Source organism: Cydia pomonella, chromosome 27, assembly GCF_033807575.1.
Source record: "Cydia pomonella isolate Wapato2018A chromosome 27, ilCydPomo1, whole genome shotgun sequence".
Classification (NCBI taxonomy): Eukaryota; Metazoa; Arthropoda; class Insecta; order Lepidoptera; family Tortricidae; genus Cydia; species Cydia pomonella.
Genome location: NC_084729.1, coordinates 3,099,321 through 3,115,852, shown reverse-complemented (window position 1 = coordinate 3,115,852; position 16,532 = coordinate 3,099,321). Strand labels below are relative to the sequence as shown.

Below are 16,532 nucleotides of genomic sequence, written 5' to 3'. Positions count from 1 at the left end.
AATTTTGTACTGAGAATAGACAACGCCTTGGTGTTACGTGTATATGTACATATATACTTACTTTACTCTTTGGTATGTACATAGTTGTGTCAAACCGTAAAATGTGACGTCATACAATTTACAAAGAGCGTTTTGGGCGCGAAAGCATGGGTCAAAATTATATTATGTTAATTTAACATATTAAAAACCGTTTTAAGGGTAAGTAAAGTTAAATTTTAGGGAAACGTTTGGTTAATATAGAACGTTTACAAGCGTTTCAAAAAATTGGAAACAACCCTATTGTCGGGATCGGGATTGTGACGGAACTTGGTGAGTGTCATGTCAGAGTTTTTTTAAACCTCACCTAACCTAGCTATAATATTTTTCACATAGCTTGGGTTCGGAGACAGCTGTCATTTCAATACAATTTGGCATTTTAAGGTTATAAATTGTATTGAGATGACAGCTGTCACCGAAACCAAGCTATGTGAAAAATATTATAAAAATTGGCACAGGAAGGGAAAAGTTATGCTGATGCTACAGCAAATGGTGGTGAGTAGCTAGTGGTCCACAAGAGGTTTTTGAATAAGGGATTTATTAGGCACTCTTATACTTTATCATGTTGATGGTAACGGGACGATTTTCGGAAAATTGGTCTCCCAAGAAATGTCAGGATTTTTAGGATAAAGTCGGGTCATTTATCAGGATATTTCATTTTTCACATGGCAACCCTAGCATCTACCAAGGTCAGGGTGACCTTGAACCGTCGGAAGCTTGGTTACCAACCATATAGCTTTGATCACGTATCGATCGACAGCACACCGCGTGATTAAAAACCAAACAAATGTGTTCTCCAACATGTTTATTCATGCGATTTCGTATTTACATATCAATTTACATTCATTACATTAAAGAAATATATTTATTATACTTTTATTTGGATCAGAGCAAATATGCTGTGTCATTTACCTACCTGTATGTAGTACGGTCGAGGAAATTTATTATTTAGCAGTTTACGGTTCACTTTAAATTGGACAGTTCTTTTTTTTTGTTCACGGAGTGGGCGAATGCGTTTACGCACCGTCCCCCCAGCCGCGGGAAGGCCATGATGAGGGGGGGGGGGGGGGACTCGCCACTCCTGTCCCCTCTCTCCTGGTAAGAGGGGGGGGGGGAGAATTTGGCCCTACCCGCATAACCCAGTACTGAGAGTTCCGCTACTTGACGCTAGATGTAGACTACGAAAATAATAGTATTTTTGGTAACAAAACCGTTGTATGGAGTGAGCACTCTTGGTCTTCTTCATTCTCTTTGGCCATGGGATCGAGTACACTCCACCATAGCACCCCCGGCAGCCCCGGCTTGGCGCCAGGACACCCGCACAATGGAGGGGGATCAAAAACTGCTAAAGAATCAATTTCCTCAACAGTACCTTAAGAGTCACACGCCAGTAGCCACCTCCAAACCTCCATAGACAGTTTCCTTATCGGAAACAATTCACATTCACAATCCTTATACCTAAGTGCCTACCACAAACAAATCAAACTACTTACTAAGACAAAAAGTTTTTTGGAGAAATCGCGAAACGTCTGGTTGACGTAACTGGTGACCGAAGAGCTGGCGGCTTCCTCGCACAACGTATCAGTATTGCGATACATCGAGGAAATGCCGCCAGCATCCTTGGTACAATGCCTCAAGGGCCTATTTTAGATATATAGTTATAGTAACCATCTGTATATATGTTGTAATTGTCAATAAATATGTTTTTTAAAGACAAAAATGATACTATATTTTTGACATGGAAAACAGAGTCAACGGGACAAATGAAAATGCAAAATTGTTTATTCTGTTTAAGAATTACTTATACACTGTAAGTGCTGGCGCCTCTTTTTAAATAACAAATACCTGTGTTAAGAGGCACCGCTCTTCCATTGAACAACATTTTTAAAATTAAAATAGAAATAAGATAAAATTAACGTATCAGAGAATAACAAAAGTTATTTTACATTCATAAAATGATAAATGATATATATTTAAGTGCTTATTTAAGAAATTGTATAATTTGCCGGATTTAAAGACAAACTAGCGTATGTGGTATTTATTGAAGTGGTTGGAAGTATGTTACCGTTTCTCCTAGTATCTCGTGTGGTAGGTGTATACAGTTTAGATTTGTGTGTTTTTAAAGTTGCAAATAATATGTAGAGTTGTCTTACTGTTAATACATCCTTATATAGGTCTACGGTTGGAAATCTAAATGGTTTAAAATGCATAACTTTTAATAGTGATCTCTGGGTTCTTTCGGGCTCTAAAAATTTGGTTTTAGTGGCGCCTCCCCAGACTGGTATGCAGTAACTAATTATTGATTGAGCTAGGGTTAAGTATATTTGTTTAAGAAGTTGTGAAGTAGCGATATGTCTTAAATTTTTAAAGACCCATATAAGTTTCCTGACCCCTGAGATTACAGTTTTTGCTAACATCTCTAATATCAGCAACTATGTTTACAGAATTCCAGAAAAATAAAAAATATACTAGCGGGCCGATTTGAAGAATGAGATACGATAAGATAACGATAAGTTCTAGTTTAGACAAAGAGAATTCAGAAGACCAAGAGTGCTCACTGCATACAACGGTTTTGTTACCAAAAATACTATTATTTTCGTGGTAACAAAACCGTTTGTAAGTCGTATAATTGACGGAAGCAGCTCACTTCGGGCAACCAGTGTCACTTTGACGTTAGAAATATCGTAGGTAGTATGGAGTGTGGAATTAAGAGGAGTGACATCTCTTATGGTAGAACTGTTGCAAAAATGTCCAGCTGTCAGCTATAAATAATAGTTCCAAATCTCTCCAGAGTAGCGTTAGAGTAGCTAAGAACCTAGGCGCTATTGACGAAATGAAGTGCGCTGTCTATGATTTGATGTTTTAGTTCAAGTACTCTAGGTATTGCAGCGCCACCTATTTAAGGTTTTTTAATGACACTTTTTGGTACATGGACATTTATTTCCTTCTGCATACAACGGTTTTGTTACCAAAAATACTATTCTTTTCCTGGTAACAAAACCGTTTGTAAGTCGTATAATTGACGGAAGCAGCTCACTTCGGGCAACCAGTGTCACTTTGACGTTAGAAATATCGTAGTATGGAGTGTGGAATTAAGAGTTGTGACATCTCTTATGGTAGAACTGTTGCAAAAATGTCCAGCTGTCAGCTATAAATAATAGTTCCAAATCTCTCCAGAGTAGCGCTAGAGTAGCTAAGAACCTAGGCGCTATTGACGGAGTGAAGTGCGCTGTCTATGATTTGATTTTTTTGTACAAGTACTCTAGGTATTGCAGCGCCACCTATTTAAGGTTCGATGACACTTTTTGGTACATGGAGATTTATTTCCTTCCGTATATCGTAGATAGATCTCATTGGGATCACAGCGGAAATGAAATAAACGTCAATTTTGACATGTCGTTTAGTTATCGATGTTTCCAAGTTCTTAAACGTGTCTTGATCATTCTTTGAATCGGCACGTAGGTAAGTCCCAACCCTTTTATACAATCCCAAGAAAAATTTCGTTAGCGTGATGTAGAAATCTTCGTTCTCGGTACAGAGCCATCTAGCGCTATATTAAGTAAACCTTTCTAATACTGCTAATATGAAGTAACTAATTAATAATTGACTTGCAGCAAATGGAATGCGATTTTAGATAAATTACCATAACGGTTGCAGTTTACGGTTCAATTTGTAATGGTTAATTTTCTAATTAACCTTCGGACAACACTGTTACCATCTATGAATGTTCACATATCGCATTCGTTTATCTGGTTGTTCATTTGTTATAGACGCCATAAGTTCTGCCATCTAGAGACCAGACGATGAACTAAGTCATAATAAAGAGTTTTAAACAATGACTTAAATAGTTTTACTAAACGTCAATATAAACTTTAATCTGTCATTGTTTCTGTCAAAATCGTCTTAAGACAGAAGCGTAAACACTGATTTTACAGTTTTACGCTAAATTCCTATTAACAATGGCTGCAGCAGCCCCCGAAGCCCCATCTAAAACAACTTGTATATTCTGTAATATTGTGAACAAGCTAGAAAACACAGAGATACTGTACGAAGATGAAGAAGTTTGCGTTTTTCGGGACATCCGACCAGCAAGTCGGTTCCACATTTTGACCATTCCGAAAAGGCATATAGAAGACGTTAAATCCTTAACAGCGGCTGATAAAGACTTAGGTAAGGTAATAAAGAATGTAATGATCGATATGTACTTGCTTTTCTTATCTAAAATAACTAGAGTACCAGTAATTGCAAACGTTGTGTTATCGAAATTTGCAAGTGGTATTGACTTCGAATGATTTAATTTTGACATTCTCAATATCAAAGATTAAGATTTTCGATATCTAGGAGTTGAAATATCTACTTAATGAAATTTATACAAATGCTTTATTTACATAATAAATATATACAGAGATATTATAGTAACCATACAAATGCAAAACTTTTTTTTTTATACCACGACGGTGGCAAACAAGCATACAGCCCGCCTGATGGTAAGCAGTCTCCGTAGCCTATGTACACCAGCTACTACAGAGGAGTTACATGCGCCTTGCCAACCGTAACACTCCGCACCCTTGTTGAGCTCTGGCAACCTTACTTATCATCAGGAACACAACACTATGCGTAGGTTCTAGTGTTCTTTGGCTGCAGTTTTCTGTAAAGTGGAGGTACTTCCCTAGTTGGGCTCTGCTCTATATAGATACGGAATGACATCCGCTGTGCTGTGCCCTACCACACAAATGGAGATGACATTCACAGTGCCCATACCTCTCTTGGACATAGTTTAAGGAAATACCCGGGTCCAATATTATTAGTCTCTTGCTCCATTTCTCTTTATACCTGGTTATAGGTGTTCTGTCCACCATTTGAGTGTTTTAACCTTAATGGTGACATTGGTGACATCTTCCACATGTGTTTTAAATCGAATAAGCTTGTTTCTGATTTTATGAAGACCGGTCTGGCCTAGTGGGGTAGTGACCCTGCCTATGAAGCCGATGGTCCCGGGTTCCTGGTAAGGGCATTTATTAGTGTGATGAGCACGGATATTTGTTCCTGAGTCATGGGTGTTTTATATGTATTTAAGTATTTATAAATATTTATCACATCACAATGTGGTACCCGGCTATTGTTACATATTTGCCTCAACTTATTTTTCAATAGTGTTTCAAAAAAAGAGAGATGTTAAGATTACTTACCTAGGGCCCAAGATAGAGCGGCTAGAAGAAGAGTGTCCACAGTCTTCACGTCCCTCAGCCAGGAGGATACAACAAGGAAGAAGAAATATATATATTTTTTTCAATTCCAGTTGAAAAGCTGCTAACTGTAGCCAAAGAGATGTTGACCAAGAACGGCCTGTCAGAAGACGTTGCCAGGTTCGGTTACCATTGGCCACCATTCCGGAGTGTAAAGCATCTTCACCTGCACACCATAGCTCCGGAGAGTGAAATGGGGTTCTTTGCCAAAATGATGTTCCTGAAGGATTCTTACTGGTTTGTCTCGGTAAGTTATCCCCTGTCATCATTAATTTGGTAGTAGTTTTTTTTCCTTCATTGCCCATCTTTTTCTAACTGTATTGAATAAAAAGGGATGGGTAATATATCCCGCGCGAAATAATGTCGCGGGGCACTCGTGCCAAGCCTACTTCAACTTTCACGATTTCAACACTTAATTATAAAATATGTAAAACGGGATCTTATCTTTTATAAATAAGCTTGAAAATGCCTCCGAAATTTCATTTTAAAGTTGCGTTTTATCCAAAGCAATGTAATTTGATGCAAATTTTAAGTTAGTTCTAGGGAATGCAATATCCGACTAAACTTCATAACCGGTTACGGTTATGCCCGAAAAATAACCGTTAACCTGTTATAATCGGTTACGGTTATTTTCGATAAAAAATGGTTAGGTACATTCAAATCAAGTCATTACAAAAATTACGAAAATAAAGGTAGGTACAGTATAAGAGAATCTGGGTATAAGTTTTTATTTTTTTAATAAAACAAAATACAGTCAAACTTAAAATATTTTACGAGGTACATTTTGTATATTTTCGTTATTAAAGTAGGTATGTGCATAGACGAATGACAAAAAATTTGTCATTAGAAGAACAATTCATAGAATTTAACTGATTAATAAACAACTACGTCCATAGGCTACGTTGACTGCTTACCATCAGGCTAGGCTATGCTTGTTTGCCACCGTCGTGGTATTACTAAAAACAACCGTAATTCGAGTTTCCAATAATCGGTTATGAAATCTTGTCAAAATAATCGGTTATAATTATAACCGATTATTTCGGTTACAGTTGTCGATTAGCATTCCCTAGTTTTTTTCCTCATCCTGGCTGGTAGATTTGAGTGATACATATTTAATAGGCGGGTCCACACAGAGGGCGTTTTCCTCGCCCGAGGCAAATCTACACTGGCCGTTTTGTGCGCGAAGAAATTGCCTCGCGCGTATGCTCGCTCTGTGTCGACCCGCCTATTTATTTGCCCCCTGTTAAACAAATAACTATTGTTTTATTAATATTGTTTTAGCCTGATTACGTGATCTCAAGACTATGACGGAACTGATATTGATATTCCAAGTAATCCAAGTTGTGCACATGAGCGGAGAACACGAATATCGACCAAGTTGTAATGAGCTTGTCATTTGATTTGGAACCTAACGAGAAGGGAGTTAGGTCCTATTTTGCGCGTACAATTTATTTGCGATAAATACTTGTATATGTAACGTACCTAATGGTTAATGGTTATTACTGTAGTAATGTAATCGTATTTATTCTTATTTATTGTTGTTTTATTGGGTTAGAATACACGATTAAAGTTATAAGTTGTATTATTAAAAACTGCCCTACTTGATAAGTTTTGTATACAAGATTTTAAATGCAGCCTGTATTTGCTGTAACCCAGACCATAAGACGTCAATAGGCTGATCCACACCGAAAGAGCCGCCTCGTAAGGAAACTGCCGCGCGAAGCATTAGGGCCAAGTACATCCCGATCTGATGTTCAAATATCAGCACTTCGTTAATAATATTTGAAATGTAAAAAAATTGTTCTAATGCAAAAATATACACATTGAACATTTTTGGCAATTAGAGACAACGCTGGAGCCGTGGGGGCCAGGCGCTCTCCGGCTGTACAGGGACTTGGCGGGGCGCCTTATAGACGCCACAGGTGACCAGAAGGCTGGCCAGTATTTTGCTCAACACATTAGCATTGCCATTCAACGTGGCAAGGCGGCCAGCTTTCTAGGCACACTGCCCTGAGGACGTGTTTTATTTATAGGACCTTTATTTTAAGTTTACTTCATTCTAATAATTATTTTATATTTATTAAACGAATAAATAAATGAGCTTAAGGCATTATATAAATTTTATAATAAAAATTCCAACACTTTCAATAGAAAGTAATCCAAAAAAAATAGAGACAAAGTTTTATTACGTTTGTGTTTAAATGTTTTAAATTACATGTCAAAAATTGTTAAAGATGTTCTGGTGGCCCGTAAAACGACTTTTGCTCAGGCCCGACGTCGGACCCACATCGGGTCCATTCGTTTAATTTATTTTTTTCAAAAACGCGTAATTTTTATACTGAGAAAATGTAGTATGCTGAAGCGATGAACATCAAAATCAAAGTGATTTGTTAAGGTTTAGTTACTGGAAACCGTTTTCTCCCGAATTGGAATTTCATAGAAAAAATACCGTAATTTCGTTAAATTCGAAAAGCTATTCTTCCCTTTTAAGTGTAAAAATATCAAACATTGCCAAACATTGACAAATCTAGGTAAATTATTTTACACTACGCCTAAAAAAAACCCAAAGTCCCCCGCCGCGTCTGTCTGTGTTCACGATAAACTCAAAAACGACTGAACGTATTTTGATGCGGTTTCACCTATCAATGCGATTCAATAGAGACTTGAGGAAGGTGTATGATGTACGGTTTTGTGTAACCGGTGCGAAGACGGGGCGGGTCGCTAGTCGCTAGTTATATATTATATAAATAGAATGATTCATTATTGACGAATACGGACACAGAAACGGAGACGGACAGTATAATATGATTGCACCAGAGACAAGTAAAAATGAAGATTGCTACTAAAGCAGAGACGCTTTCCCTTTCACCAGCCTGTTGCCATGTCTATTGCACGCGAACCTCCTGAGACCCAGAAGCAATTATTTTGTTTTTGAATTTGGAACCCTTAGTTACATAATAAAAGTTCAAAATAGATTTTGGAATATGTACAAAAAATTGTACTCAGGGTCTTAGGAGGTTATATTGCTATCGCGGCCATGATGCCGGTTGTCAATGTCACTGCGCGAGCTCAACAGCAATATTAATATGCGCGTACAATAGAGACCTTATAAATATATATTGAGAAAATAGCCTTTTGGGTTCTGTTGTTTTGGTGAAAAGAGCTTTAAAAGATTACAGAGATCCTTAACGGATTACATTTCAGTACTAACATCCTGCTAACACTTTTGGGACTGTTTGTGTTTCACACTTTTGTGTGGACTTAAAATGGGAAGGGGTGAGTAAAGTTTTTTTGTGCTTATTTACTGAAAAATTGGGTTTAACTGACTATAGACACCACCAACCACACCAGCGCCATCTAGCGATAACGCTAGATGGCGCTGTAATATACTGTTTTTTTTTTAATATAATTTTTTTTAACCTGTTTCATCTGTTTGTATGACAGTACTGAAATAACTGAAATTTTGACGTTATGTTACCTAGTTGAAGTTTGTATAAATACTAGCAGTCTTTAATGTCTACCAGTCTCGGACTTTATCTTTATCCTGTCTGTACATGTACGAAGATATGTTATCTTCAGAAATTATCAATAAATAATTAAAAACAACAATTTTTTCAATCAAAAAGTAGCAAATCGAGAACCTAAACAATGCTTGAGATATTAATAAACGGATTTGCCTCATTTGCCATGAAAGCAATGAAATACAGACTTTTATGGCCTAGTGGGTAGTGACCCTGCCTACGAAGCTGACGGTCTCGGGTTCAAATCCTGGTAAGGGCATTTATTCGTGTGATGAGCATGGATATTTGTTCCTGAGTCATGGGTGTTTTCTATGTATTTAAGTATTTATAAATATTTATATATTACATATATCGTTGTCTAAGTACCCTCAACACAAGCCTTATTGAGCTTACTGTGGGACTTAGTCAATTTGTGTAATAATGTCCTATAATATTTATTTATTTACGGCGTTCCCCGTCAAAACGAATTATAATAATAATAAATGATTTACATGACATCGAAGCTCTCTAAACGGGCTCTACGTGTTGGATCTATATACCCACGCACGCCTTTTATAAATGACCGGGCTTGAAAACCCGAGAGTTTGTAACGGAGATATAATAATAATCAGCCATAAACAACAGAACAAAAATAAATAAAGAGTATAATTGAATTGAAATCATTCAATTCGGGCACATGTCCCATATACTTAGCCTTAGTACGGTCCGCTGCAAAGAATTACCCCCCTGCATATAATATTTCTATGTAGGTACATGTTCTCTGCAACTGACTGTACATACAAAAAATATTATTTAGCTATATATAGTCTATGTTAGTGTACAATATAAAAACAATAAAAACTAAAACTAATTAATATTATTTATTTCGATGATGCGTTGGGTTCATGTAGTTGGTTCCAACGCCCGCCTCCAACATTGATATTTAAGTAAGTAAGTAAGTAAGTAAATATTCTTTATTGCACCACAAAGAAGACACATTTAAAAAAAAACAGATTTACAATGTAAAGAAAGGTAGCAACAGGCGGTCTTATCGCTGTAAGCGATCTCTTCCAGACAACCTTAGGGTAGCAGGATATAAAGAACAGTAAGTTTTTAGAACAGGTAGTGCACGAATGAATTAGAGGAATAGGAAAATTACAGATACATCAAGCAGACAGTACATACAGTACATTTTAACATTTGTTATTCTATTAAATCATAATCATAATGCTTTATTTGTAAAACATAGGTAGGTACACACAGGGTTGGGCAGTATTTCAATTACATGTATTTGAAATACAAATACGTATTTTGTATTTGTATTTCAAATACCACTTGAGGAAGTATTTTGTATTTGGTATTTCAAATACCATACTCACATGTATTTTGTATTTCAAATACCATACTCACATGTATTTTGTATTTCAAATACTTAACGCTTAAAATATTTCAGATACTTAACGCTTAAAAATACATTTCTACAAAATACATTTTATAAAATCGTATTATTGAATGTTATTAAATTTAGCTAGATCTAAGCTAGGCTAAGTGAGTGGGCGTGTGTTTGTAGGTATAAAATGCGATGGCATCCAGAATACTGGTCCCTTGAGGACTGGCAAAAGTTATTTATTTAGAATCTGTAAGAATCGAGCAAGAACAATGACGATGTCTTTATCGTCTTTGCATGACAAATGGCAGGCCGTCATCATCTGGGAGCAATTATAATAAGTCATCTTTTTAATAATAAGAAAAAATAACTAACCCCTGCTCCTCTGCTCCAGTCGAGATAATGTTTCCATTGACTGGATACGTTCATTTACCAACAACTCTGAATTTGTCTTACAATTAGCTACATGCATGAATTTTTTGGAGAATGTCAATTGATTCTTCTTCCCGTGAGATTTATTTTTTATATATATGGTAGGAAATTCGTTCTTCAATTCATAAAGACCTGTAAAAAAAATCGGCACATAAGTTAAAAAAAAGTCGTAAAAAGTATTTAGTATTTTGTATTTAAAATACATTATTTTGAACAGAGTATTTTTGTATTTCAAATACCAATCACCAAAGTAATTTGTATTTTATATTTCAAATACAATTTTTAATGTAATTTGTATTTCAAATACGATGAAGGCAGTATTTTGCCCAACCCTGGGTATACATAGGTTTTGGGTATATATATTGAATCGCATGGGCATACAAATGTCAAAGGGAACTAAAATCAAATTAAATAAAGCAAATGTTATAACTTATAAAATAAATAAATTATAATTATATTACCTTTAAAATACAATTAAAATTGAAATAGAAATATATCATTAGTCATCAGTCATGAATGTCATGATTATAGTTATTGTTTTTTTTTTTAGTTTAAGCTAGTTTTTCTGAAGACCATTCTTTATTTATAACAAGTGCACATGTGTGTATGTATTTAACAATTATAAATCATATATAACAATCATAAGCAAAGGGTTAGATAATACATAGGTAGGGTAGAAAAGGGGTTTCAATCGATGTGTGGAAGGGCGGCACATTATTATTTATTAGTTATTGTTTTATTTGATTTGTCATCAAGATAGGATTTTATGGAATAATATGCCTTATTTACAAAAAAATCAAAAAGTTATTTTTTGAATAAGTATATGTATGTCCTGTAGGTAGTTTCCGTACGCGTCGTAAAAATCGACCAAGAATGATTTTGGGTTCGCTATTTTTTTTCTACTTGTAGATAGGTACTTAAGTGTTCCAATATTGCATGAAATGCATCTATCTTCTCTTCTCTTCTTCTCGGCGGCGCTGCCGTCACCATAACAATCGATCCCGCGTAATATAATTCTTTAAATTGGAAAAGTAAGCAAAAGTGACTCAAAAGTACCTTATATAATAGACTAAAGTGCAATTAACAATAGTGAATGTTATCTTAAAAAACTATAGTGTAATAACAACGTTGTGAGATAAAATCAGTTTAAACTAATTATGTTCTATCCATCAGTGACTTTTAATGTAATTATTTGTATATTAATATACTATATCCCTTGCAGTGACTAAAAACAGTGATTCCATAAGTAAATAAACAATATTTAATACTCACAATAAGTCTATAAACCTAAATAATTCAAAATAGATAACTGCCGCCGAAAGGACGCTTTCATGTGGAGGTCATTGACCTTTTGCCAAAATTTTGTCTAAACTGTAAATAAACATCATAAAGACTTACAAACTTATTCCTAGTGTAGTGTAAATATCATTTTAGTGCACTAATATCAATTAAACAGAACATTTCATTATTTGAACTGTTACGCTGGACGTTCAGCCTAATAAAACATAACGAATAAGTGAACAATTTCTTTGTATCGTGTCTTCTCAAGTGCATTAAACAGTGTATAAATTTAATTACTTCGAAACATTTCATCAAAATTGCATACAGTGACCGTTGAAATATTTAAAATAATTTTGACTCCGCGCCAAAAACGTTGCGCGTTCTTCGCCTGCACTTTGGAAAATAGCGCCATCTGTTACCGACTAGATGTACCATGTGAAGACCCTAATTGTTTATATCTACTCTCCACAAGATGGCGGTAAGATGCACTTGCGCTGTGTTATACTTAAACTTAATACAACTTATTGAATCATAGAGCACTCTATAAATGAATATCACTATGAGTCCGCCAGCGAAGTGTGGTAGATGTGATAAAAGAATTTCCACTAGACACTCACTAGACTGCACTACCTGCAGTATTCGATACTGTTTGGACTGCTTAGAACGAATGGGAGTGTCTGGCAAACGGTATACATTAATGACAGTAGAGAATAAAGAAAACTGGAAGTGTCGCAGTTGCTGCTATAATCGAAATGATACGTTGACTCTATCGGCTGAAGTAACAATGACAGATAATAAGCTAACATTAACGACACCAACTCACAGAATTATCTCGCCAAATAAAAATGATTCGATAACATCGAAGCTAGTCACTCCATGCCAAGATAATTCTCGATCAGTCCATAGTATGCTTAATACATCTATCTTCGACGCAACCGACGATAACAACACCTGGAAATACTGTAGCCCGCGCTCGTCTATTATCAGTCACCCAAATATATCTTTCCTTGACACCTCTCAATCGCAGCAATTGAAAGGAGAAATCGAACAACTAAAAATACAACTGAAAAGTGCACGTGATGAAATCACACGACTTAATGCAGAAGTCTGTAACCTTAAAATAACTATAAAAAGCTGTCCTAAGAAACAAGACTCCGACGAAACACCGAATAAAACAAAAAAAACTAAAAAAGTTAAACGACAAATGTTGAAGAATAAGCTAGATAAAACACCGTCACGAAGCGATACACCACAAAGAACAAATTTACCGTTACCGAATAGCAGCAGTACACCCCTGCCAGAAAATGAATCCACGTCCATCAATAAACATATTAATACGAATGAAGATGACGAAAAAACTAATAACTTAACATTGTCACCGAGCAAACTGCAAAATGAACAACAAAACCACAAAGCAACTGGTCCGAAAAAACGAATGATCATCCTAAGCGCAAACAAGCAAAATAAAATACTCGATATCTGTAATAGCATACTCCAAACCAACACGCAAGTCACACACTACAAATCGCCAAATGCTGGTATCAAAGACCTGCTAAAAGATATACAGTTAAAAACGAAGGAGCTTACAATAAATGATTACTGTGTAATATTACTTGGAAATAGAGATTTTGAAATAACAAATAATTACTACGAATTAATTATATACATTAGAAAACAGTTAATAAATATAATAAACACTAACATAGTTATATGTACACCGACATATAAATGTAATGACAACAGCAGTATATATAACTGGAGAATAGAAACGTTTAACAATTTGCTACATCTCGACGTCGAAACATATAACTACGCATACTTGTTGGACTCTAACCAAGACTTGTCATATGAATATGATATGTTCTACAGACGAACTGGCGAAATAAACAACAATGGCTTAAAAAACATTTTTCATAACATATACCAGTCAATGGCATACATTGACCATCTCAACGAAAATAATATAAATAATGATGATAAACCTGCCATGATTGATTATCAAACCACAACAAACACACCACCGAACGGAACTGAAAAAGAAGATTTTTTCGTGTATAACACATTACATGTGATGCATCAAAATATTGCTGGTCTTGTGAATAAAACAGATCTACTGACTGTACACATCAATGAGCTAAAAGAGAAACAAATCGACATAGATATTTTGTGTGTTACAGAGCACTTTTTAATGGCTGGATACGAAGAACTTTTAACTTTACCAAACTACCAACTAGCTGCATGTTATTCAAGATCAAACAAAAAACGCGGTGGCTCCTGTATCCTTGTAAAAGCAGGTATTCAGTACAAAGTGCTGCCGGACATTGGAAAACTCTCAATCGCAAAAAACTTCGAATGCTGTGCTATAGAATTACTCGAACATAAAACAGTAATTGTTTGTGTATACAGAATCCCAAATAGAAACAACTTTAATACTTTCTATGAAAAACTAGATATAATACTGCAAAAAATATATAATAAGTTGGACAAGAATATAATAATTTGTGGTGACTTCAATATTGATATATTAAACAGAAATAGTGTAACACTGGAATTTGAATCCTTTTTATATAGCTACAACTTAAAATTAGAAATCAAACAACCGACAAGATTAATAAGTAACACATGTATAGATAACTTTGCCCATAATCTTAAGCGTGAACATAAAAGCTATATACTTGACCTTGGACTCTCTGATCATACGGCTCAAGTACTCAAAATACCTATAAAAAAAATCGTGTTCAATACCATATTGGCGGGTTCAAAAATATGACTACTCAAGTGAAAACATAAATAAATTTAGAAATTACCTAAGGTGTTTGTCTTTTTCTGATATCTACAATACGTGTGATCCAAATATAGCATACGATTCATTTTTAGAAACTTTTCGTTTACTATACAGTCTTTGCTTTCCTAAAAAAATAATTACTATTCAAACGAATAAAAGAGTTAAATGGGTTTCTCGCGGCATTAAAGTATGTAGCAGAAAACAGAGGGCTTTACTGTGGCAATACAGATATTCACCTTCTGAAAATAATAAACTTCTCTTAAAAAATTACACACGCCAATATCGAAAAATTATTAGATTAACTCAAAAAGCACAAAATAATTACAAAATAAATGCGTCTACTAATAAGGCAAGGACTACATGGCAAATCATAAACAACTGTAAAATGAATGTACCAAAAGAAAGTATTACAAAAATTAAGCAAGACAGTAAAACTATTACTGATCCCTCAGAAATAGCTAATACGCTCAATGATTATTTTACACACAGGCCAATTATATCTTCACAAAATGGACAAGTTCAAACAAAAATAGATTTTAATCCCCAATCCATGTTTATGACTCCAACATCAGCACAGGACGTTAGATTAATCATACGGTCATTGAAAAACACAAAGAGCGTTGGTTATGACAACATTGATACAAACATCATAAAATATGTTAGTGATATTCTGGACAAACATTTAAGCTACATCATTAACTTATCCATCAGTGCTGGCATTTATCCGGATAGCCTAAAAAAAACTATAATTAAACCATTATATAAAAAAGGCGATAAAGATAATCCACAAAATTACAGACCAATAGCCCTTATCCCGGTATTTGGGAAAATATTTGAAAAAATAATATATCAAAAATTATACGACTTCTTTGATAAATTCAATATTTTATGCAAGGAACAGAAAGGATTTAGAAAGAATATCACCATAAACATGGCAATATACGACCTAATAAAAATTGTAATTGAAAATGTGGATAAGCGAATACCGGTTTGTGCACTGTTTACAGATATGACCAAAGCGTTTGATTATGTTGATCACAACCTATTGCTTTACAAATTAAATAGATATGGAATAAGAAGTAATGTTTTAAATCTCATAGAATCTTATCTCAAAAATCGCCTACAATATACCGAAATTTCTAAAGTCTGCAAAATAAGTAAATTTGAAAAAATATATGGCTCTAAAGAATTAAATATACAATATGGTGTCCCTCAAGGCAGCGTACTTGGCCCACTCCTTTTCTTAGTGTACATAAACGACTTCCCGAGTAAAGTTCATCATCCAATGATCATGTTTGCTGATGATAGTACCTCGATTGTTAGTTTTAAGGAAAATATTAACTATGAACACGATATAAACTCAGTTTTAAATGAAATGATAACATGGCTCAATAACAATAATTTAATTATTAATTTAAACAAAACCCAGATCATGCACTTTCACCAACGGAAAACGGTACTTAATATGAATATTAAATATGATGATAAGACAATAGACAGAGTAGCTGTAACAAAATTTTTAGGACTTATGATTGATGATCAACTTACATGGAAAAGCCATATAGAATATGTCTGTAAAAAAATAAACAAATCCGCATTCGCATTACAAAAACTTGCTAAGGTAGTAGATAATAATTCACTAATAACCGCATATCATGGCCTTGTAGCCTCTATTTTAAGATATGGCGTTATTTTTTGGGGAAACTCAGTCCATAGAGATGCTGTCTTCAAAGCCCAAAAAAGATGCGTCCGTGCCATTTGTGGAATAAACATGAGGGAAAGCTGTGTTCCATTCTTTAGATCATTAAAAATCTTAACATTTCCAGCACTATATATATATGAATTAGCAAACTTTATAAAATTCA

At 34.8% G+C, this 16,532-nt stretch overlaps 1 protein-coding gene across 1 annotated transcript; it reads left to right on the top strand.

The window, feature by feature from the left end:
- Nucleotides 1–3,860: 3,860 nt before the first annotated feature.
- On the top strand, nt 3,861–6,858 carry LOC133532682 (adenosine 5'-monophosphoramidase HINT3-like). Its single transcript, XM_061871448.1, has 3 exons — nt 3,861–4,206; nt 5,336–5,529; nt 6,564–6,858. The coding sequence occupies exons 1-3, from the start codon at nt 3,996–3,998 to the stop codon at nt 6,588–6,590; spliced, it is 432 nt and encodes a 143-aa protein (XP_061727432.1). The 5' UTR covers nt 3,861–3,995; the 3' UTR covers nt 6,591–6,858.
- Nucleotides 6,859–16,532: the final 9,674 nt, after the last annotated feature.

What these genes read in the sequence shown, in the direction of transcription:
- LOC133532682 (XM_061871448.1), top strand. Translation starts at nt 3,996, where the DNA reads ATGGCTGCAGCAGCCCCCGAAGCCCCATCTAAAACAACTTGTATATTC. An exon ending in AGCGGCTGATAAAGACTTAG is followed by an intron (nt 4,207 to 5,335) that starts GTAAGGTAATAA and finishes TTTCAATTCCAG; the next exon opens with TTGAAAAGCTGCTAACTGTA. An exon ending in ATTCTTACTGGTTTGTCTCG is followed by an intron (nt 5,530 to 6,563) that starts GTAAGTTATCCC and finishes ATATTGTTTTAG; the next exon opens with CCTGATTACGTGATCTCAAG.